Source organism: Amblyraja radiata, chromosome 1 (assembly GCF_010909765.2).
Source record: "Amblyraja radiata isolate CabotCenter1 chromosome 1, sAmbRad1.1.pri, whole genome shotgun sequence".
NCBI lineage: Eukaryota > Metazoa > Chordata > Chondrichthyes > Rajiformes > Rajidae > Amblyraja > Amblyraja radiata.
In genome coordinates, this window is record NC_045956.1 from 138,714,263 (window position 1) to 138,740,155 (window position 25,893).

A 25,893-nucleotide genomic window follows, 5' to 3' on the forward strand; every position below is an offset into this window, starting at 1 on the left:
AATGTTTCCATCATTTTTTTAATTTCTATTATCAGTTTTCTGGTCTATTTGTTCTAATACATTGTAGATAACAGAATATTTTAAAATCATACAGCCAAAATTTTATAAAATGCAATACCAATAGGATAATATGAAAATCAATTGGCAGAAGATCATAAGGTGATGGTGTATAATGCTCTAGCCAATATCTTTAATGGGTACAAACTGTTGGCTGGAAGTATACTGTTATGTAATTCACTGGGCAGACAGCATTGAGATTCTTCAGTGCATGATACAAAAAAATATTTCCCCAACTCTTAAAATGTTATTACTAATTTCATTTTTATTTATATAATTTTTGGAAACTGATATTTTCCCTTAAATCAGTACGAAAGTTCTGAAGGATAACAAAGTAAAATACATGCAGTATATCCAACTTCTATAAATGATTAATTTCTATGGCTGGGAGCCTGTTGTTAAGTATCCAATGCTTCCATTATTGGTTTGGTAAATGAAGTATTTTTTCTAAATGGAGCATCACCGGTCTTCATTTCAGTGACACCCTGTTGGAGAGATAAAGAAAATAAAAAAATTGTTATTAATTTTAAGACCAATATTTTTCGTATAGTATATAACACAATTCATATTATAATTTTGCTGTTAAAAGAGAGCACCATTGATGATGATCCCGTGCAGTACAAGATGCCCCGCTATGATCTCCACAAAGCCATCAAGGCAGCCAAGAGACAATACCGGGACAAACTTGAATCCCTGTATAATCACTCGGATACACAGAGAATGGGGCATGGTCGGAATAGATAACTGGCTGAAAAGCACGGTTAGGCAACATGATTGGTGATAGTGCCACCCTGCCCGATGAACTGAATGCTTTCTATGCTCGCCTCAAGCAGAAGGCCAACAGGTCAGTGACACCCGGCCCTTCAGACTCAAGTGTGCCTCTCCCCAGGGTGACTGTAGCTAGAGTTGCCAACTTTCTCACTCCCAAATGAGGGATAAAAGGTCAAAATAAGGGACAAATTCCCGACGGCGTAAATACAGAAGGCCTTCATCGAGTCACCGCTGACGGGCTTAACCCACGGCTTTTTTGCTTCCCATTGCTTGTTATCGCTGTAGTCTTTTCTTTTTTGCAGGTTTATCCATATTTGCACATGCCAAACCGACCAAACACCAGACGTTACTGAAACATTTTGTTTTGGCAGGAATTAGCAAAATATAACGTATAACTGATGTGCATAAGGGGGCCTGTGATTGGATGACAGGTGAATCACTCGTGCGTGGGGTCAACAGCACATGCAACATGCACGCACGCTGTTGTATCAGATCTAGGATTGTGTGCAGTTTTGGTTTCCAAATTTGAGGAAGGATATTCTTGCTATTGAGGGAGTGGTAGGTTTAACAGGTTAATTCCAGGGATGGTGGGACTGTCATATGTTGATAGAATGGAGCGGCTGGGCTTGTATACTCTTGAATTTAGAAGGATGAGAGGGCATCTTATTGAAACATAGATTGATTAGTAGGAATGGATGTTACAATCCCTAAGGTTTTTCACTACAATTGACATTTGGTATTCTTGGGGATTACTACTAGGTGATTTTGCTACCAATCAGACCCATCTTCAGTTGTGTACCTCAACGTCACTGGGTGTTTCGGCCTTTTATCACAAGACACCCTCAGTCGAGGCAGGCCCACCGCTGGGTGATCAGAACTGGGTGTGTGTCTTATGGTTAGCTTCTAGATGGTCACGTGGCAGCCCAGACAGCATCTTTTCTCTTCAGCCACAGCCAGTGACTGCTCCATTCGGCTTTTTTCCTTCCATCTTCCTCTCTACCGCTGACTGTGGCTGGTTGGGCCCATGGACTTGTGTCCGTTGGTGGGACAGTACTTGGTTGAGCTTCGCCTGGGGTGCTGATACCCTGTGGACTGTGGTGGTTAACCTGCCACTGGGCTTCACTCGACTGATTTGGCCTACCTCTTAGAAAGTAATGGTCAATGCGAGGCCCCTCACCAAGCTCTCTCAGGCACTTTTTCCTGCCCTGGTGGATCTTGAGACCCTTCTCTGATGTTATATTTTCCCAGCCACAGATGCAGCTTTGTAGCTTATGTCCTGCTGGTGTTGCTGCTCTGTCAATTGCTGTGCTAGTTGTCTTATTCATAGTCGATTCCTTCCGTAGCACTATAAGGGTGGATCCAAAACACTGATTAGCGATGGATCCTGCTGGCATGAGGAGCTGGCCCATGCCAGCCCCGGTCAGCAGTCACTCCAGGCCGTCACTTGGTCTTTCCCTGGTTGTCAGCTGCCCTTTCGCAGCGGTCACTGGTTTGATCCAGATGTTCAGATTGATTAGTAGGACTGGATGTTACAATCCCTAAGATTATTAAGGCTTTGGACATGCTAGAGGCAGGAAACATGTTCCCGATGTTGGGGGAGTGCAGAACCAAGTACCACAGTTTAAGAATAAGGGGCAAGCCATTTAGAACGGAGATAAGGAAAAACATTTTCACACAGAGTTGTGAGTCTGTGGAATTCTCTGCCTCAGAAGGCGGTGGAGGCCGGTTTTCTGGATGCTTTCAAGAGAGATCTAGATAGAGCTCTTAAAGATAGCGGAGTCAATAGACAATAGGTGCAGGATTAGCCAGCGCCGCCATTCAATGTGATCATGGCTGATCATCCCCAATCAGTACCCCGTTCCTGCCTTGTCCCCATATCCCCTGACTCCGCTATTTTTAAGAGCCCTATCTAGCTCTCTCTTGAAAGCCAGAGACCCTGCCTCCACTGCCCTCTGAGGCCGAGACTTCCACAGACTCACCACTCTCGCCTCCGTTCTAAATGGCTTTCTCCTTATTCTTAAACTGTGGCTCCTGGTTCTGGACTCCCCTAACATCGGGAACATGTTTCCTGCCTCTAGTATGTCCAAGCCCTCAACAATCTTATATGTTTCAATGAGATACCCTCTCATCCTTCTAAACTCCAGAGTGTACAAGCTCAGCTGCTCCATTCTCTCAGTATATGACCACCATCCTGGGTATTAACCTTGTAGTCAGGGGTTATGGGGTCAGGGGATATGGGGAGAAGGCAGGAATGGGGTACTGATTGTCACTTTTCATTTCACTGCACATCTCGTATGTGTATGTGACGAATAAACTTGACTTGACTTGATTGTGGGTGATCAGCCATGATCACATTGAATGGTGGTGCTGGCTCGAAGGGCCGAATGGCCTACTTCTGCACCTATTGTCTATTGGATCTGCCTGTAAACGTGCCCTCTGGTGATTACAGAGTACAGATGCTCCTTATGATGCTTCGGCTTACGATATTTCGACTTTACGATGGTGCAAAAGTACAGTGGGAACCGTACTTCGAATTTTGAACCAGACGCGTAACTGATGCACGGAAAATGACAGGACGTCAGCCAAGTCACCAAGTCCGGAGCAATTCGTTGACCGACTCGGCCGTGGCTGGGTGAATGATCAGTTGGCCCGGGTGCTGGACTGCACACAAAGCCCAGCCGGAAGGCCAGCTGAGGAGTTTTGGCCCGGGCCGCGCGACGTTGCTCGCAAAGTCCAGCGCCCGGGCCAAAACTCCTCAGCTGGCCTACCGGCTGGGCTTTGTGTTCTGCTGCACTCAAATTCCAGCACCCCATCCATATACCGATGATCGGCCATGAGAAGGAAGGTTGGTGGTGTTGGCGGTAAGTGAAGGTCTGAAGGTTGGACAGCTGGCCAGGCTGCCGACCGACGGGGCCATGGGTGAGGTGCTGCAGCTGCACTCCATTGCTGCACTACGTCGGGACGGGTAAGGCTGGGCTGGACGCGGTGCTCCGACCCGACAATCTCCTCGACCCAAGTAGTAACAGCCAAATACGGGACAAAGGAGGTCCCATATGGGACAAACAAATTTAGCCCAATATACGGGATGTCCCGGCTAATACGGAACAGTTGACAACCCTAACTGTAGCACAGGTTAGATCAGCCTTCCTGAGGGTAAACCCACGAAAAGAAACTGGACCAGACGGAGTTCCTGGCCGTGACCATAGTAGCTGCGCGGACCAGCTTGCGGAAGTATTTGCGGACATCTTTAATATCTCCCTACACCATTCTGAAGTACCCTCCTGCTTCAAGAAGGCAACCCAGTGCCGAAGAAAAGCAAGACTTCATGCCTAAATTACTACCGTCCAGTGGCCTTGACATGCACCATCATGAAATGTTTTGAGAGGCTAGCTATGGAATGCATTAAATCCAGTCTACCCAGTGGCCTTGACCCACTGCAGTTCGCCTACCGCCACAACAGGTCCACGGATGATGCCATGGAGAAGAGAGACACCTTCGCCAGACTCCTCTTCACAGACTACAGCTCTGCCTTTAGTACCATCATACCATCCAAGCTTATCACCAAACATGCAGGACTTGGGTTCAGCACTCATCTCTGCAACTGGATATTCGACTTCCTGACCAACAGACCCCAATCAGTTATAGCCCTGTCCCACTGTACGAGTTCTTTCCAAGAGCTCTCCCGAGTTCCTGGGATGTCAGGACTTTCATATGAAGAAAGACTGGATAGACTCGGCTTGTACTCGCTAGAATTTAGAAGATTGAGGGGGGATCTTACAGTAACTTACAAAATTCTTAAGGGGTTGGACAGGCTAGATGCAGGAAGATTGTTCCCGATGTTGGGGAAGTCCAGAACATGGGGTCACAGTTTAAGGATAGGGGGAAATCTTTTAGGACCGAGATGAGAAAAACATTTTTCACACAGAGAGTGGTGAATCTCTGGAATTCTCTGCCACAGAAGGTAGTTGAGGCCAGGTCATTGGCTATATTTAAGAGGGAGTTAGATGTGGCCCTTGTGGCTAAAGGGATCAGGGGGTATGGAGAGAAGGCAGGTACAGGATACTGAGTTGGGTGATCAGCCATGATCATATTGAATGGCGGTGCAGGCTCGAAGGGCCGAATGGCCTACTCCTGCACCTATTTTCTATGTTTCTAAAAAATCAAACTCATGGTAAGCTCGGAGAATGAAAGTAGGGGGTACGTCGGAGCTCGGGGACGTCTCTTAGCGGCTCGTAACGCTAACGGCAGGTACTCGGGAAGACTCGTTAACGGCAGGTAAGCACGGGAAGACTCGTGAACATTTTTCAACGTGGACATGTTGAAAAATGTCCACGAGAGCCCCGAGTACCGACGAGTGGCCATTGCCATAGATTGCCGAGTTCGAATCAGGGCAAACTCGGGAGAACTCTTGGAATGAACTCGTACCGTGGGACAGGGGTTTTAGGCTAGGGGACAAATCATCCTCCACGATAATTCACAAGGATGCGTTCTAAGCCCCCTTCTTTACTCCTTGTACATCCACGACTACGCAGCCATGTACAAATCCAATGGATTTCCCAAATCTTGGGAACAGCTCCATCCAGGACCGTAAGAAATTGCCGTGAATTGTAGATTCACAGGTCATCACATAAACCAACCTCCCTTGCCCTGCCCCTGCGTGCTACAATGTTTCAAATTACATGACGGGGGGGAGAGGGGGGGGGTGAAGGAGGGGGGGGGGGGAGAGAGGGTGGGAGGGTAGATAGGGAGGGGGCATCTCCCTCTACCACCTCATTCCCCACCCCATCTCCCTCCTCCTCATTTCCGTCATCCTCCTCCTCTCACTCACATTCCCTGCCACAGGACCTACCCAGGTCATAGACAAGCGGCTGGGCCTGAAACTTGCTTCCAGCAGTGGCTTTATTTTCGGCCCCGGGCCCAGCTCTCACTCCAGCACCAGGCTCGGCTGCAACCAGGGCCAGCAGCATCACCCTCGCTAACATGCGTGAGGCGCCGGCAGCGGCCCCTACGCAAATACACTGGAGTGCCCCTCCCTCCCAGAAGACCGTCCGATCCTGCCTTGTGAGTCCATTTTGACGTCACTTGGGTTTTGAAATGGGTGAGTTTTCGGGCTTTTTAAAAAAAACTTTAAATTATTAAAAAGTGCGGAAATATAGGTGGAAATGCGACGGGAAGATGTTTATTGCCTCGACGGAAAAATGTGAACAGAATGTGTGAAAATGGGAAGGCTTTGGTTTAGTGTTTGGAAGAAAATAGGAAAATAGAAATTGGCACACAAACATACACGCAGATAGCCACAAACAAGACGAAGAGTTTTAGTAATAGTGTAGACAATAGGTGCAGGAGTAGGCCATTCGGCCCTTCGAGCCAGCATCGCCATTCACTTTGATCATGGCTGATCATCCACAATCAGTACCCCGTTTCTGCTTTCTCCCCATATCCCCTGACTGCTATATTTAAGAGCTCTATCTAACTCGCTCTTGAAAGCATCCAGAGAATTGACCTCCACTGCCTTCTGAGGCAGAGAATTCCACAGATTCACGACCCTCTGTGTGAAAATGTTTTTCCTCATCTCCATTCTAAATGGCTTACCCCTTATTCTTAAAGTGTGGCACCTGGTTCTGGACTCCCCCAATACTTGAACATGTTTCCTGCCTCCTATCCCTCAATAATCTTATATGTTTCAATAAGACACCCTCTCATCCTTCTAAATTCCAGAGTATTCAAGCCCAGCCGCTTCATTCTATCAATATATGGCGGTCCCGGGGATTAACCTTGTGAACCTACGCTGCACTCCCTCAATAGCAAGAATGTCCTTCCTCAAATTTGGAGACCAAAACTTCACACAATACTCCAGGTGTGGTCTCACTAATGGCCCTGTACAACTGCAGAAGGGCCTCTTTGCTCCTATACTCAACACCTCTTGTTATGAAGGCCAACATGCCATTTGCTTTCTTCACTGCCTGCTGAACCTGCATGCTTACTTTCATTGACTGATGTATGAGGACCCCCAGATCTCATTATGTTTCCCCTGTTCACAACTTGACACCATTCAGGTAATAATCTCTGCCTTCCTCTTTTTGCCACCAAAGTGGATAACCTGACATTTATCAACATTAAACTACATCTGCCATGCATCTGCCCACTCACCCAACCTGTCCAAGTCACCCTGCATTCCAAAAGCATCCTCCTCACAGTTCACACTGCCACATAGAAACATAGAAACAGAGCTTTGTGTCATTTGCAAATTTGCTGTTACTTTTAATCCCATCATCTAAATCATCAATGTATATTGTAAACAGCGGCGGTCCCAGCACCGAGCCTTGTGGTAACCCACTAGTCACTGCCTGCCATTCTGAAAGGGACCCGTTAATCCCTACTCTTTGTTTCCTGTCTGCCAACCATTTTTCTATCCATGTCAGTACACAACCCCCAATACTATGTGTTGTAATTTTTCCCACTAATCTCCTATGTGGGACATTATCAAATGCATTCTGAAACACTACATCCACTGGCTCTCTTTCCCTTGTCCATTTTCCTAGTTATATCCTCAAAGAATTCCAGAAGATTAGTCAAACATGATTTTCCCTTCGTAAACCCATGCTGACTTGGACCGATCCTGTTTCTGCTATCCAAATGTGCCGCTATTTCATCTTTTATAATTGACTCCAGCATCTTCCCCGCCACTGATGTCAGGCTAACTGGTCTATAATTCCCCGTTTTCTCTCTTCCGCCTCTCTTAAAAAGTGGGATAACATTAGCTACCCTTCAATCCACAGGAACTGATCCTGAATCTATAGAACATTGGAAAATGATCACCAATGCATCCACGATTTCTAGAGCCACTTCCTTAAGTACCCTGGGATGCAGACCATCAGGCCCTGGGAATTTATCAGCCTTCAGTCCCATCAGTCTTCCCAACACCATTTCCTGCCTAATGTAAATTTCCTTGAGTTCCTCCGTCACCCTAGATCCTCTAGCCACTAGTACATCAGGAAGATTGTTTGTGCCTTCCTTAGCGAAGACGGATCCAAAGTACCTGTTCAACACATCTGTCATTTCCTTGTTCCACATAATAAATTCAGCTGTTTCAGTCTTCAAAGGTCCAACTTTGGTCTTAACTAATTTTTTCCAATTCACATACCTAAAGAAGCTTTTACTATCCTCCTTTATATTCTTGGCTATCTTACCTTCGTACCTCATCTTTTCTCCCCATATTTCCTTTTTAGTTATCTTCCGGTGCTCTTTAAAAGTTTCCCAATCCTCTGGTTTGTAACTCATCTTTGCTATATTATACTTCTCTCTTATTTTTATACTGTCCCTGACTTCCCTCACAAGCCACAGTCGCCCCTTCCTCCCCTTGGAATCTTTCTTCCCCTTTGGAATGAACTGATCCTGCACTGAATTATTCCCAGAAATACCTGCCATTGTTGTCCCACTGTCATCCCTGCTGGGTTATCTTTCCAGTCAACTTTGGCCAGCTTCTCCCTCATCGCTTGGATTTGTAAAGTTAAAAATGTCAATAACTTGTAAAATATACCAGTAATCTGAACAAAACTTGATAGACTGCACACCAGAACAATGGTGTGTGGTCATTAAGGTGGGCCAAAAATTGTAGCACTATCGTATACCGTTTTGGCGCAATTTCTGGATCACAGCCCGCAGTCAGACAGACATAGAAACAAACATGAGTTTTAGTAATGTATAGATAGATATAGATGTCACAACAAAAATACCACTATCAACCTAGATTAATAAAATTATAAAACATTTGTATCTCTTACACCTAATTTTCATGATTTTAGCCATGTAAACAATATAGTAAGCAACATATATTTAATTTAATGTTTGTCCTTAAGTATCTTGCATAACTATGTCACCTAATTTTCAATCTCAAATTTTTTATGATTATTGCTGATAGAACTTTCCTTGAGTGAATAAAGTAACTTTTTAGTCTACAAATAATTTGTTTTCTGATGCACAGTAAAACATCAGGATTGCAAGACTGAAATATGTCACATTCATAAATCTGCAACATAGTTAGATTGAGAAAGTTAAACTCAAGATATGGTTGTTGAAATAACCTTCTGAGCCTGGCCATTTTTCCATTACTGTTCTAACAAGCATCAAGCAGCTGTCAGTGCTGGCCTCCTCCTCATACCCCCTGCCTCGTAAATCCACTGCTGTCACTGAGGCTTGTAATTATACACAGCTCCTTTTCAGATAGGAGCACATATACTTAACCGCACAGGCCTCCAGGTTAAGACAGAGAGCCCAGTGTGAGCAAATATTCTGAATACTCAGGCTAACCTATCCCACCTGAACCTGGGTAATCCACCAAAAAAGTTTTTCCCGGCATTTTTTCAGATGCAAAGCCATGTAAGTGGATCTGCAAACAGTTCATAAATGGTTAAGGGCAGGATTTTGTAAATGATACAATTTCAGCTTTTTATAATTTATCGGCCCAAGAATGCACACATTTGCAGAGTTGTGGAATTAGCCCAGTCTATCACACAGATCAGACTTCCCACCATTGACTCCATCTACACCCCACGCTGTCTCAAAAAAGCAGGCAACATAGTCAAAGACTTGTCCTACCCTAGTCATTCCTTTTTCTCCCTGCTCCCATCCAGTAGAAGAAACAGAAACTTTAAACTATGCATATCAGACTCAGGAACAGCTTCTTCCACTACATTATCAAGCTCCTGAGTGGTCCTTCCATAAGCTAGGGTACTGGTCGATACACCTCTAACCCATGGAGAACATTGGACCGTCTAAGGAATGATGCACTACAATACTGGGAACTATATCCTACTCTGCATCTTCTCCTTTGCTGTATCTAATCTACTTGAGTTTGAACTGATGTTATCTATGTATGGCATATCTGATCTGCTTGGATAGCATGCAAAATAGTATGCTTTTTACTGTACCTTGGTACACATGACAATAATGAACCCTAAACAAGGCATTTTTAAATCAACTAATTACAAAATCAATTTTTTCACTCAATCACTATATTTGTAATTAAATACAGAATTCAGAACAGTATATTGTAAACTTTTGTGTTTAATTCTCTTCATGTCATATTGTAGGTATCATTGTAAAGACAATGATCAGAATCCTTATGTCCCATCTTCACCGTTTGCTCAACTTCTTGAAAAATGACTTGTACTCACCTGTACTTGCTTAACATTGTCCGACCAGATTGTAATAGGTTGTTCAGTTTTATAATTATGACGCTGTAAATTATAGTTCACACGTAAATATAAAACAGGCCAAAGTAATATATGATTAACATCAATTAACCATATAGGATAAATAAAGGACATTATAAATTTTTATAGCTAATACAATGAAAAAAGGAATAAACTATTGTTGAAAAATAACACAAAGGGATAGATTAACAGGCAGGAGTCATACAGTGTGGAAACAAGCACTATAGCTCAACTTGTCCATGCCGACCAAGGTGCCCCAATTATGCTGGTCCACCTGCCCACATTGGCCCACATCCCTCTAAGTCTTTCATATCCACGTACCTATCCAAATGTCTTTTAAATGTTATTATAGTACCTGCTCATTCCATATATCCAACACCCCCCGTGCGAACCCTCCGCCTTGCCAACAGTTTGTCTGTCCTTACCTTCTTTGTGTTTTAATAATATGTGTTAAATGTATGTTTTTAGTGTTATTTAGCTTATTTTATGTGGGGGTGTTTGGGGAAACTTATTCTGATCTCTTACCTCGACGGAGATACGATTTTTTTCCGTATCGTATCTCTGTCCGCACTGCAGCCTAACATCGAGGAGTTGGCAGCCTTTGCTGGAGACCGACTTTTGAGAGCTCCAACGCGGGTGCCTACGGGACTTTAACATCACGTAGCCCGCAATCCCTTTGCCAGGGAATCGACCTCAGAGCTCCAACCATGGGTGCTTGCGGACTTAAACATCATGGAGTCCATGGTCTCTGGTCAGAGACTGACTTCTGGGACACCAAACTGTGGGAGTTTCGACCGCCCCGACACGGGAGTTTCTATCACCCCGACGCGGGAGTTTCGATCGGCCCGACGCGGGAGTTTCGACCACCCCGACACGGGAGTTTCGATCACCCCAACGCAGGAGTTTCGATCGGCCCGACACGGGAGTTTCGATCACCCCGACGCGGGAGTTTCGATCGGCCCGACGCGGGGACTTCAACCGCCGGCTGCGGGAGCTTTGATCGCCCCAACAGATGGTTCGGCTGCCCTGACCACGGGAGAATAAAGAGGAAGAAGATTGGACTTTTTCGCCTTCCATCACAGTGAGGAATGTGGGGAATCCGCTGTGGTGGATGTTTATGTTAACTTTTTTGTAGTTGTGGATCTTGTTGCTTTTTTTTGTATGGCTGTATAGTAATTCTCATATACCTCTCACCTTAAACCTATGTCCTCTGGTTCTTAATTCCCCTGCCATGCCCTGACTGTGCATTCACCCTATCTATTTCACTCATGATCTTATACATTTTTATAAGATCACCCCTCAGCCTCCTGTGCTCCAAAGAATAAACTCCTTGCCTGCCCAACCTCAACCAACCAACACCACTGGCAGCCATTCCAGGCACTCACCACCCACTGTGTAAAAAAACTGCCCAGCATCTCCTTCATACTTTGCTATCTTCATCTTAAAGTAATGCCCTCAAGTAATTGATTTTTCCATCCTGGGGAAAATGCTCTATCCACCCTATCTATGCCTCTCATAATTTAATATACTTCTATCAGATCTCCTGCAACCTCCAGAGAAAACAATCCAAGTGTGTCGAACGTCTACCAGTAGCTAATACCCCCTAGCACAACAGAGGATGTACTTCCTGCGGCAGCTGAGGAAGCACAATCTGGCACAGGCAATTCTATATGGCCATCGTAGAGTCTGTCCTCACCTTCTCCATCATGATCTGGTGTGGCTCAGCCACCAAGCACGACATTCGGAGCTGCAGCGAATCCTCCGATCAGCTGAGAAGGTTGTTGGCTGCAACCGCATTCCCCCCCCCCCACCTGAGTAGTAGCTCTACTCAATAACCAAAAATCTGTATCCTCCTTTTGCTCTGGTATTTTATTTAATTCACATGTTTAATCGATAATATTTTATTATTAATGTTTAATGTTTTATGTGTCATTCCTAACTGTTACTGTATGTCATGTTGTCACTTGTGGGAGGAGCACCAAGGCAAATTATTTTGTATGTGAATATACTTGGCCAATAAACATTAATTCATTTATTCATATCACAAAAAACAGAGGTCCCAGCACAGATTCCTGCGGAACTCCACTGGTCACAGACTTCCAGCCTGAATATTGTCGTTCCACCACAGTCTATCTGTAAGCCAGTTCTGAATTCATACATCCAAGACACTGTTACTCTCTTAATCTTCTGGAACAGCCTACCATGGGGGACCTTATCAAATTCCTTACTAAAATTCATGTAGAAAACATCCACCATTCTACCCTCATCAATCAACTTCATTATCTCCGCAAAAAACTTGATCAAGTTAGTAAGATACGACCTATCTTAAGCCATGCCGACTGTACCTTATTAACTGATTTGCTTCCAAATAAGAGTTCATCCTATCCTGAATAGCTTCCCTACTACTGACATTAGAATCAATTACCTGGATTATCTCTACTTTCATTCTTAAATAAAGGAACATTAGCTTATTTCCAGTCCTCTGGGACCTTGCCTGTGGCTAGAGAAGACACAAAGATCTGTTGAGGCGCCTGCTCTCTCCTTTCTTGCCACTCCCAATAACCTGGGGTAATTCCTGGGGATTTATCTGCTTAATCTCAAACTGGCCTTGCATATTTGTTATCTCCTCATGGTCCTCCATGTCCTTCTCCTTGGTGAAAACAGATGCAAAATACTTGTTTAGTACATCGCTGACATCCCAATTCCCAAGCACAAATTCCTTTCTTAATCCTTTAGCAGTCCTACCTTCTCCCTGGTCACCCTCTTATTTTTAATATAGGTTTGAAAAACTTTTGCTTTTTTTCTTGATCGCCTTCCTTTTTCTTTTTGACCAAATGTACAATCTCTTCAGTCATCCAAGGTTCCTTTACTTTGCCATCCTCATCTCTCTTCCTCATTGGAACATGCCAGTGCAACTGATCTTGAAACGATTTTCACGTTTGATGTAGACTGGGACCGCCTGTTGGGTCCCCCTTCGTTCTCAGCTGCCCCCCAGAGTTGAAGCACATCTAGTTTTCCCGAAATGTGGCTGTGCGACAGGGCGTTTTTTTTTTATAGACCGTCAATTTTTAAATTGACCTCCACTTGCAATACACAATAGAGTTGTTTTATTTTTAGTCGTGTTATGGACAAACTTTTTGCTGTTGAGCCTATGTGACTGTGATATTGCTGTATGTAAGATTTCATTGCACTTGTACTTCAATAATCTCAATTTGACCAGTGAAAAATCAATTAAAAAATACAGACACATTTCTGCTTTCTTTTGATGTGGACCCAGTCTGTGTACAAATCAATTTATCAGTACTCAGGACCTTATGTGCATAGCAGTAACTATTCCCATTTAGACAGATTTCTGGGGTGATCAAGGACATGTTCAACATATAAATCTTGAAAATGAAAATGGAAACTGTTTTATTCCAGGTCAGATTTCAATATAATTGCTAAGTGTAATTTTTTTTTTTTTTTTTTAAAGTACTCTTTCAAGAATTTTTAATTCTAAGCACCTACATTAATTGCATTAATACATTAATTGCTGGAAGATATTTATCAAAGTTATTTATCGCGTACAAAAGTTTATTTCATTATTTTACTCCTATCTACACTTTGAGAAATGCTCACATGTGCTTTTTAAATAGTGCTGCAGGAAATAGCTAGACCGTTCCGCCTTTTCCATGTTTGGATGGCTGGATTTTCTTCAGTTTATTTGTACCAACTATTGAGGCATGAACTTAAATAATCAATGTCTTATGTTCAGATCTTACCATAACAGGAGGATATGGAACAGACTTAAAGCCTTCCATTTTGAAGTCTGTTTGTGTTACAGACAGCGCTTCCATCGGTTTTATCTCGAAGATCGCTTCATGTTCATCATATACTTCCTTGCTGAAATATGAACAAAGGTACAAGAACATAATGTTGCAAACGGACCTGCTTAGTGATGTATCAACTACAATGTATACCATCATCACTGAAAGGAAGACAAAAAATAATTAAAGCAAGGCTGCATGGGTCTTCCATTCTACATCAAATTCTCAGATGCCACATATGGTTTGCACATGGCAACAGCAGCCAGATGAAACAGAATAGCTGGATTGAGGTCTGTCTGTAAAAGTCAAGTCCCATAATAAGCTAAGGAAATGTCATTCAATTAAACCATCAAGAATATGGCACGCCAGTTATTTGTGTCAAGGAAGCAATATATCAAAGGGGGTTGAAACAGATGTGCATTATGGCTAAGATTTCCCAGCTGGTTTTGAGAAAGCAACTTTATACACCTATAGAACATGGTGTTACAGTGGTCAAAACCAACCCAATTTTCTAGTTATTTGAACCAACACAAATGAGGTTTTCAAATTTCACCCTTCCAATTAATTTCAGAAATTTGTAATCAGCCAAATAGACGATGGGCTAGAATTAGAAACAAGTCCAATAGTGAATGTTACAGCAATAAAGCATAAGCAACTTTTTGAAATCAACTTGATCAACATAGAATTAATCATTAGAATTTAAAAGGAAAATACTGTTTTACATTTATAATAGCTGTTTAAAAAGGAACAAGTTATTAATCATGTTGGCAAGGGAGAAATAAGATGTACCAGAAGTCAAACTTGAAATCGGTAAATATAACAACAGTTTAGAACTGAAAACAATCAGTATGAATTTTGTCAGATGTTTCCAGTTACCATACAGCTGTAAAGATCTTTTGGAATGAAATAGATTGCTATATGTTTGATAAATTGATTTTTTTCCCCTCTCGTTTAATGCCCAACCCTTTATATTTACCATATCTTGTAATGCAAGTACTTTTCAATGAGTTCTTTCTTAATTCCTAGACAAAAAAAATGATATATTTAAAACAACTATATATAGTTAACAAGTTAATATTAACCATTTATACAATATCCATGTCAACAACAGTGCATCATAATATATTTTGAAGTTTAATTTAATTGCCAACAGAGTGACTAAAATAGATCTCGGCAAGAGTTCCCACAGGTCAGAAAAATAAAGTCAGATACAGGAAGGGAAGACAGGTAGACCTTTTATTTAATACATTGGTTGGGCTACCGGCAAAAGTTGCTTCAATAAGCAATCAGGTTGGATTTAGAGACCAGTATGAAGAACATGATATGAAGAGATGAGAGAAGGTAGACAAAACTGCTGGAGAAACTCAGCAGGATGAAAAGATGATGAGATTGAGAGCTATAAAAAAATATAATATATAAAAAATATAAAATATAAAATAATATTAAAAAACTACTAGACCTAGTAGGTTTATTGTCTTCTTATCGCTTAGATACCTACACAACTTTGTTCATTATTTACCAGAAAACATTTTAGTTCTTTTCATTGGATATAAAAAATGCAGCAAATAAATTTAGATGATAATTGGATTCTTAAATTATAGTTTAATAACCAAGCCAAATCTTGTACATAACAACCACCGTATAAGTATAAGCAATGTATGGCATTAAAACCAATTCCCCTCATTTAAACCCATAATTACCTCTTTCCCGTTCTACTGGTCCCCTGGGAGGAGTATAATATTCTTTATACGTAGTTACGTCCGACATTTTTGACCAGTAATCAATACTAAGTAGACCTTTATGCCCATTCTTGAAAGCTAAAGCATTTGTGACCTTAGCGTCCTGCTGATCTATAGGAGCTGACATTCGCTGGAATAAGAGTTGAGAAAAAAAAGAAAATTAAAGATAACATTTTTAATACACATAATGAAAAATTAAGTTTAGAAAAACAAAGAATATTAAAAAATCTTAAAACATAGAACAATTCAACACAGACACAGGCCCTTCAACCCACTATGCCTGTGCCAACCGTGCTGCTAACAAACTAATCCCATCTCAGAGAGTCATACAGCACGGAAAAAGGTCCTTCAAGCCAACCAATACGCCCATCTGAGCTAGTCCCAATTGTATGTTTTTGGCCCATATCCCTCTCAATCTTTCCTATCCATGTACCTGTCCAAGTGTCTTTTAAATGCCATTATAAAAACTGTCTCAACTGCCTGCTCTGGCTCATACCATATACCACCACCCTTTGAGTGCAAAATGGTGTCCCTCAGGTTCCTATTAAATATTTCCCATCTCACTTTAAACCTATGTCCCCTGGTTCTTGATTCGCCTTCAATGGATAAAAGACTCTCGGCCTTCACTCATCTATTCCCCTCATGACTTTATACACCTGTGTAAGATTAATTCTCATCCTCCTTCGAGCCATTTACCTGCATGTGATCCATATCGCCCCAATCCGTGCCTGTCTAAATGCTTCTTCAATGTTGCAATCATATCACTTCTACCACCTCCCCTGATAGCTTGTTGGAGAAACCTACTACTCTCTGTGTAAAAGACTTGGCTCGTAAACCTCTTTAGAACATTCTCCCTCTCACAAAGCTATGCGCCCTTGTATTTGATATTTCCACCCTGGGGAAAAACACTGATCAGCTGCCCAATCTATGCCTCTCATAATTTTATACATTTCCAACAGGTCGACGTCAGCCTCTCTGCTTCTGAGAACACAATCCAAATCCAAACAAATCACTCCTTGTATCACACTATAATCCACACAATGTCCTCACTAAACTGCAATCAAGAAGCACAAAAATGTCATATCCTTGATGCCTTCTGCGTTATCACTGGAGACATCAACCAGGCCAGCTTGCAGAAGTATCTGCTGTATTACCATCAATCTATCACTATCAACACTAGTGAACCCAACACACTCAAGCACAATTATACCATCGTGACAAATGTCAATCGCTCCATTCCTCCTCTGCTCTTGATTGTGGACTTTGGAAGGAGTAGAATGGGGACCCACAGCCCCGTTTATATCAACGGGTCGATGGTTGAAAGGGTCAAGAGCTTCAAATTCCTGGGCGTGCACATCTCTGAAGATCTTTCCTGGTCCGAGAACACTAATGCAATTATCAAGAAAGCTCATCAGCGCCTCTACTTTCTGAGAAGATTACGGAGAGTGGGTTTGCCAAGGAAGACTCTCTCTAACTTCTACAGGTGCACAGTAGAGAGCATGCCGACCGGTTGCATCGTGGCTTGGTTTGGCAACTTGAGCGCCCTGGAGAGGAAAAGACTACAAAAAGTAGTAAACACTGCCCAGTCCATCATCGGCTCTGACCTTCCTTCCATCGAGGGGATTTATCGCAGTTGTTGCCACAAAAAGGCTGGCAGTATCATCAAAGACCCACACGATCCTGGCCACACTCCCATCTCCCTGCTACCTACAGGTAGAAGGTACAGGAGCCTGAAGACTGCAACAACCAGGTTCAGGAATAGCTACTTCCCTACAGCCATCAGGCTATTAAACCTGGCTCGGACAAAACTCTGATTATTAATAACCCACTATCTGTTATTTACACTTTATCAGTTTATTTATTCATGTGTGTATATATTTATATTATGGAATATGGACACACTGATCTGTTTTGTAGTAAATGCCTACTATGTTCTGTGCGCTGAAGCAAAGCAAGAATTTCATTGTCCTATCGGGGACACATGACAATAAACTCACTTGAACTTGAACTTGAAATCTGACCACCTGGCTATGCTCCTTCTTGCTTAGAACGGATCCTGGTGTAACTAGTCATGAACCTTTCTAAAGTGCATCTGCACAAGTTTGTTTGAGTATTCATGCGGAATCACTTTAAACTTTAAAACAAAAGTAAAGGCATCTTCTTTGTGATTATAAATATGTACCATGCTCAGGACAGGTCATCCGAGATATTAATACACATGAATTAGAAGCTGCCAATCTCTCCACCACTGACGCCCACCAATGAAAATTGGCAACACAAGAGAACACAGTTGTGGAAGTCTTGAGCAAAAATCTTGAGCAGTGCTGCACAAACTCAGCAGGTGGGGCATAATGTGCACAGGAAAATGTTCCGTCATATTTCTGGTTGAGGTGGAGTAGAGGGGACAAAACCCAAAATTAGAGTTAGCATGGGGCTAGACCTAGCAAGAGATAGGTCAATACAGATAAGGTGGGATGATTGGCTGATTGGTGGAAATAGTGAAAAAGGCAAGCGTTGGAGAGGAGGCCATCAGGTAAGGAAAGAAAAGGAGCAAAATCTGGACTGAGAGGGAGAGTATGGTTGGAAGTGGACAATGGGGAGGACAGAGAGAAGAAAATAGAACTAGGGCACTTGGGGATGGGAGCATAAGGAGGGAAAAAGAGCAGGATGATGGGGTGGGGGGAGAAATGTGTGTGCACCAGGCTGACCTGGGGTTGGGTGAAGGTGATAGAAGAATGGTGCGGTGGGGTGGGGGGTGGGGGGGCGGGGGCGGTTAGGGGTTAGGGGGTACAATGAGAAATTGGAGAATTAAATGTTCATACAATTGGATTATAAGCTATCCAAGCAAGATATGAGGTGATATTCTTCCAGTTTACGTTGCCTCATTCTGGCAGAGGATGTCAACAACAGAAAGGTAAAAATGGGAAAGAGGGTTAAGATTGATGCCCACCTCGGCAGACTGAGCACAAGTGTTTGGCAAAACACTTGCTTAGTGTACCCAAGGTAAAGGAGGCCACATCCGGAGTTCCAAATGAAAGACACGCTTGGAAGAGAACTTCTGTCTCACCGGGAAAGGCTGTGGTAGTGTAAGACGTGGTGTTGGAACAGGTGTCACATCTCATGCAGTTACAAGGGAAAGTGCCTGGGAACTGGAGGGTAGGTACAGCCAACATAATCAAAGACCTCTGCCCCACTGCGGCCAATGGACTTTGTCTCTGGAACTGGTGTGCCACAATATTGAGAACTATACTTTGAGCTACTTTCTGCACTCTGTACGGTTCACCTGACTCTGTCTATTGTACTTGAGTTTGGCATGATTGTATTTATGTACAATATATCTGATTTGATTTGATAGCACACAAAACAAAGCTTTTCACTGTGTTCAGTACATGTGGCCATAATAAACTTAACCTAATCTAATAAGTGTACCACAGAATTGCATAGAGAGTAGTCTCTCTGGAAAGCAGTAGGGTGGAGACTTTTCTTTTTCACTCAACGGGTGGTGGATATATGGAATGAGCTACCAGAGGAGGTAGATGAGGCAGGTAACATAACAGCACATTTAAAAGATGGCTACATTGAAATGAAGATATTAGAGGGAAATTGGCCTAGCGGAGAATGGGATTAGCTTCGATGACGCATCTTGGTCAGCATGGACGTTGGCTGAAGGGTCTGTTCCGTGCTGTGTGATAAGGGAATAAATAGCATTTAGTGCAAGATAAAGCCAGTAACGTCGAAAAAAGATCATCCGAGGGTCACCAATGAAATAGATCGCAGTTCAGGATGGACTGTTGTCTCCGACAACTCTCACCAGCTAGTCACACATACTAGAGTCATACGGTTCAAAAACAGACCTTTCAGCCCAACTTGCCCATATGCCTCGAAGTGTTTCCTATCAATATACCTGTCCAAATGTCTTTTAAACGTTATTATAGTACACGCCTCAACTACCTCCTCTGGCAGTTGGTTCCATATATCCACAACCCTCTGTGAAAAAAATTGCCTCTATTAATTTTTTTTCCTCTGCACTTATCTGCATTAAACTCCAGTAGCCATTCTTCTGCCAACTTGCCTAGCTGATCAAGATCCTGCTTTAATTTACTGTTGTACAAGACATTGGTGAAGCCAGATTTGTAAATATCACCAACAGCTTATCCTGGAACACTCATAATCAAAGCAATGGCTGAGAATATACATAAATGCCTCAGAAAACTTAGGAAGTTTTTTCAGTTCAGTTCAGTTTTAGTTTATTGTCACGTGTTCCGAGGTACAGTGAAAAGCTTTTGTCGCGTTCTAACCTGTCAGCGGAAAGACAACACATGATTACTGTCGAGCCATTCACAGTTTACAGATATGTGATAAGGGAATAATGTTTAGTGCAAGATAAAGCCAGTAAAGTCGGCTGACGGTCATTGATGGAATAGATAGTAGTTCAGGACTGATTGTTATCCCCAACAACTCTCACCAGTTTCTACAAATACAGCATAGAAAGCATTCTATGGGATGCATCATAGCTTGGTTTGGGAACAGCTTCATCCAAGACCGCAAGAGATTGCAGAGAATTGTGGACGCAGCCCAGACCATTACACAAACCAACCTCCCTTCCATTCACTCCATTTATACTTCATGCTGCCTCGGCAAGCCCAGCGGCATAATCAAGGATGAGTCTCACTCCCTTGTCACTCCCTCTCCCATCAGGTAAGAGGTACAGAAATGTGAAAATGTTCACCATCAGATACAGAGACAGTTTCTTCCCAGGTGTTATCAGGCAACTGAACCATCCTATTAACAACTAGAGAGCAGTCCCGAGTAACCATCTACCTCACTGGAGGCCATCAGACTAACTTTAATCGGACTTTATTGGACTTTATCTTGCACTAAATGTTATTCCCATTATCAGGTATCTGTACACTGTGAATGGCTCGATTTTAATCATATGTATTGTCTTTCCGCTGACTTTAGCATGCAACAAATCTTTTCACCATACTTCAGTACACGTGACAATAAACTAAACTACTTTGTATAATTGTGTTCAGTTTTGGTCACGCTGCCAGAGGAAGGATGTTGTTAAACTGGAAATAGTGTGCAGAAGATTATAAGAATGTTCGCACGACTTGAGGGGCTGAATTATAGGGAGAGGTTTGGCAGGCTAGGACTACATTCCTTGGAGTGCAAAAGAATGAGGGGTGATGTTATAGAAGTGTAAGAGATCATGAGGAGAATAGATAAGGTGAACAGTCTTTTGCACAGAGTAGGGGAATCAAGAACCAGAGGACATCAGAAAAAGGTGAGAAGGGATAAGATTAAATATAAACCGGAGGAGCAGCTTTTTCACACAAAGGGTGGTGGGTATATGGACCAAGCAGCCAGAGGAGGTAGTTGAGGCAGGTACTATAACAACATTTAAAAGACATTTGGACAGGTACATGAACAGGCAAGGCTTCAAGGGATAGGGTCCAAACACAGGCAGGTGGGACTAGTGTAGATCGGTCTGAAGAAGGGTCTTGACTCCAAACATCACTTATCCATGTTCTTCAGAGATGCTGCCTAAATTGCTGAGTTACTCCAGTACTTTGTGTTCTTTTGTAGATGGGGCAACGGTCAGCATGGGCAAGTTGGGTCAAAGAGCGTATTTCCGAGCTGTATAATTCTATGACTAATTTATGAGAACCATCCTCAGTCATCCTCATCTAGTCTAGTGTCATCTACAAAATTACTAATTATGCTTTATACACTCTTATTCAAACTGACTTTGTGAGAAAACCCACACAATGCCAGGAGAACAGCAAACTCTACATACACAGCACCAGAGGTTAGGAGTGACTCTGGGTGGTTGCAGCTGCCAGGCAGTATCTCTACTATTTGAACCACATATGTGCAGAAAAATGATGATATGGCAGAGGACCATGTATGATCTAGCCAAAATGCGCAGGTTCGACAGATTGTATGGCCAAGCTCTGCTCCTATTTATATCTATTCTTATACTATAACAATAGGTGTCGAGAAGCTCAGATCATTGTTTCCTAAGTATATTGTTAAAAAACAAACAATTTGCATTGTAGTGCTTCGCAAGTCCATCTCCAGATGTTTGAAAGTGCTTTACTAATGTCTAATAAATTACACTGTAATAATGACTAAACAATCTGCTCTTTGAAGCAATTGAGCGATGGATAAATATTGGCCAGGACAATTTTTCTTTGAAAAACTACATTAGGATATTTTATAATAAATGAAACTACAGATCATGCACAAAAAAAATAAAAATTAACCGTGGAGCATTCATTAAAAGATAGACACAAAATGCTGGAGTAACTCGGCGGGACAGCATCTCTGGAGAGAAGGAAGGGATGACGTTTCGGATCGAGACCCTTCTTCACACCTTCCTTTGAATAGCATTCATTCAATTCAGGAAGTGAGATGGAGTACATGCTCAGTCTATATCAACGGTGCAGAAGTGGAAATAGTTGAGAGCTTCAAATTGCTGATGTGCATATAACCAAAAATTTGGCCTGGTCAAAACAAATTGGTACTGCAGCCAAACACATACCAATGCTTCTACTTTGTCAGACATCTATGAAAATTCAGTTTATCTCCAATGAGTTACCAATTTCTATAGATGCACCATAGAAAGCATCTAGTCTGGATGCGTCACAGCTTGGTATGGCAACTGCTCTACTGAAGACCACAAGAAATTGCAGTTACAAATGCAGCCCAGACCATCACGCAAACCAGCTTCCTCCCCACTGACTCCGTCTATGCTTCACGCTGCTCTCTCCCGTTGGGCAGAAGATACAAAAGTTTGAAAGCATGTACCATCAGATCCAACTGCAGCTTCTTCCCCACTGTTATCAGACTCTTGAATAGGTCTCTCATAAGCTTGGGATGAATTGCCTGATCTTCCAATCTACCTTGTTGCAGTTCTTGTACTTTTTCTCTGCACTTTCTCTATAGCCATATTCTGTTCACTTCTATTTTAACACTACCTCTTATGCGTTGTATGATCTTATAGCCTGATGATGCCTGGGTTTCCTGGGTTGCCTGGGTTTCAGCAACTAAGTTACAGAGAAAGGTTGAACAAGTTAGGGCTTTATTCTTTGGAGCGCAGAAGGTTAAGGGGGGACTTGATAGAGGTCTTTAAAATGATGAGAGGGATAGACAGAGTTGACGTGGATAAGCTTTTCCCACTGAGAGGAGGGAAGATTCAAACAAGGGGACATGACGAGAATTAAAGGACTGAAGTTTAGGGGTAACATGAGGGGGAACTTCTTTACTCAGAGAGTGGTGGCTGTGTGGAATGAGCTTCCAGTGAAGGTGGTGGAGGCAGGTTCGTTTTTATCATTTAAAAATAAATTGGATAGTTATATGGACGGGAAAGGAATGGAGGGTTATGGTCTGAGCGCAGGTATATGGGACTAGGGGAGAATACGTGTTCGGCACGGACTAGAAGGGTCGAGATGGCCTGTTTCCGTGCTGTAATTGTTATATGGTTATATGGTTATATGATCTTATGGATTGGATAATCCATAACACAAATGTTTTCATTGCATCTCAGTACACATGTCAATAATAAACCAATACTAATATCCCACTTTCACATCAGACTGGAACGGAGAAACGGATGTTGTTGATAAATCAAGAGTGTTTTGTTGTCATACGTCTCAGATAGAACAATGTAATTCTTACTTGCAAATTGGCATAGTTCTGGAACTTAGTGGAACACTTGTTATTTCTAAGTGAGACCTAAGCACATCTAGAATCTCTCAATGTACAGATATAGAGAACGCTTACCTTTAACAACATGGGAGTTGACCTTAGGCCCACTACCCATACTAGCTCCGAGCAGAGCAATCCCATCAATCCCATTTCCAAACTTTTTTTCTCCCCCATAGCTCAACAACCTATTCCCTCTCAGATGCCCATCATCCCCCCATTTTATTATTTTGTCACTTGTCTATACTAGAAAGTTTAGCACTATAGGTCGGAAGAATGGTCTCGACCCAAAGAGTCAACTATCCATACTCTCCAGAGATGCTGCCTGACCTGCTGAGTGACTCCAGCATTGTTATTTCCTTTTGTGTACAAGGGGTTTATCTTCGGATGCTACTTAGCTCTCTGGGATATGACTGAAACCAGGGGATATGCAGACAATAACAGACAGAACATGCAAACACCATACAGGCAGCACCTGAGATCATGCACAAACACAGAATGGTGAACCACTTCCTAATGGCCCACTATGCTGTCTCATTTTTGACAAAGAAGCCCTCTGTGGCATTGGTAAGGGGATACAAATAAACTGTTAACGTTAATGATATTGAACTATGCCATATTAGCATACATGTCCTCAGTCCCCTACGGTGAAAGGTCTATCGGAGTAAAAATGTCCGGCCAGTCTTGTTGTAAGACTCAAATGCAAGTTATAGTTACTGGGAAATAACTGGTATCCATGATATTTTGGCAGATATCCATCGTCTCAATAAATAAGCACCGGAAACTGGTGGTGCTACAAAACCAAAGTATTGCTGATGCTGGAAATCTGAAATGTAATAAAAACACAAAAAATGCTGGAAATACTCAGACAGGCAAATAGCAGAACCATGCCGATGAACTGAGATGGTGGTTGAGGGAGAGGACAATAAACGGTGAAATAAGTTGTTCTAATTGCTGACTGTAAAACAAAGGTTTGGGTAACTGCACGTCAGCTCCTTTCTCAAGGTTCAGTACCTCTTCCAGCCAGTTCCCAAGTAGGCATTTGTTTTTAATGCGATCCTTGTTGCTCTCCGGTGTAGCATCATCCCTGGCCTCCGTCGGAACTTGCCCGTCGCCATCCTCCTCGCAAACACAGATCTCCTGCTGCGGCTGCGGAGACTTCCCTCTCTCTTCGACTTCACACTCGCCCCGCTCTCCCGCTCCACCTGAACCAGAGCCAGTCCCAGTCCTACTGCCGTCGGCCGTTTCTCTTTCGCCGCGACGGATGCCATCCCACAGAGGAGCCAACTTGCTGGTCAACCTCTCGTCGCAAACCACCTGCTCCATTGGCGGGCGGTCACCGGCGGAGACTGGGGCTAGGCCCGGCGCCTCGGCACTGGAGCGTAAACGGCGCGTTACCATGGCAACCGTCAATGCAAGAGGGAGCGGCGCGGCCGACGTGACCACGGTAAGCGGAGCAACCCACCCACGCTGTAATAAACCACCCTGGCCTTCAACCCCCACCTGCACCGTGACCTCCCCGAGGGGCTCCCATAAAGTCATAAGCGATAGGAACAGAATTAGGCCATTCGGCCCATCAAGTCTACTCCGCCAATCAACCATGACTGATCCATCTAACCCCATTCTCCTGCCTTCTCCCCACACTAATCAAGAATCATCTCCCCACACTAATCAAGAATCATCTCCCCACACTAATCAAGAATCTATCTATGAAGGAACTGCAGATGCTGGTTTATACCGAAAGTAGACACAAAATGCTGGAGTAACTCAGCGGGACAGGCAGCATCTCTGGAGAGAAGGAATGGTGTTTGTTTCGGAGAAGAAAGGTCTGAAAAGGGTCTCGACCTGAAACGCTACCAATTCCTTCTCTCCAGAGATGCTGCCTGTCCCGCTGAGTTACTCAAGCATTTTGTGTCTAAGAATCTATCAACCTTAAAAGTAGCAACTGAACATGGCTGATCTATATCTCCCTCCTAACCCCATAACCTCTGACACCCGTATTAATCAAGAATAGACAATAGGTGCAGGAGTAGGCCATTCGGCCCTTCGAGCCAGCACCGCCATTCAATGTGATCATGGCTGATCATCCCCAATCAGTACCCCCTTCCTGCCTTCTCCCCATATCCCCTGACTCTGCTATTTTTAAGAGCCCTATCTAGCTCTCTCTTGAAAGCATCCAGAGAACCTTCCTCCACCGCCCTCTGAGGCAGAGAATTCCACAGACTCACCACTCTCTGTGAGAAAAAGTGTTTCCTCGTCTCCGTTCTAAATGGCTTACTCCTTATTCTTAAAGTGTGGCCCCTGGTTCTGGACTCCCCCAACATCGGAAACATGTTTCCTGCCTTTAGCGTGTCCAAGCCCTTAACAATCTTATATGTTTCAATAAGAATCCCTCTCATCCTTCTAAACTCCAGAGTGTACAAGCCCAGCTGCTCCATTCTCTCAGCATATGACAGTCCCGCCATCCCGGGAATTAACCTTGTAAACCTACGCTGCACTCCCTCAATAGCAAGAATGTCCTTCCTCAAATTAGGGGACCAAAACTGCACACAATACTCCAGGTGTGGTCTCACTAGGGCTCTGTACAACTGCAGA

The 25,893-nt window shown here is 43.1% G+C and overlaps 1 protein-coding gene across 1 annotated transcript; it reads right to left on the reverse strand.

Annotated features, from left to right (window-relative positions):
- spag8 (sperm associated antigen 8) lies at positions 1-24,714 on the reverse strand. The gene is made up of 6 exons (XM_033031420.1): positions 24,313-24,714; positions 15,550-15,718; positions 14,826-14,871; positions 13,805-13,925; positions 10,005-10,067; positions 1-542 (listed from the first exon to the last, which is right to left on the reverse strand). Exons 1-6 carry the CDS (start codon positions 24,697-24,699, stop codon positions 456-458), a joined length of 873 nt encoding a protein of 290 aa, XP_032887311.1. The 5' UTR covers positions 24,700-24,714; the 3' UTR covers positions 1-455.
- Positions 24,715-25,893: the final 1,179 nt, after the last annotated feature.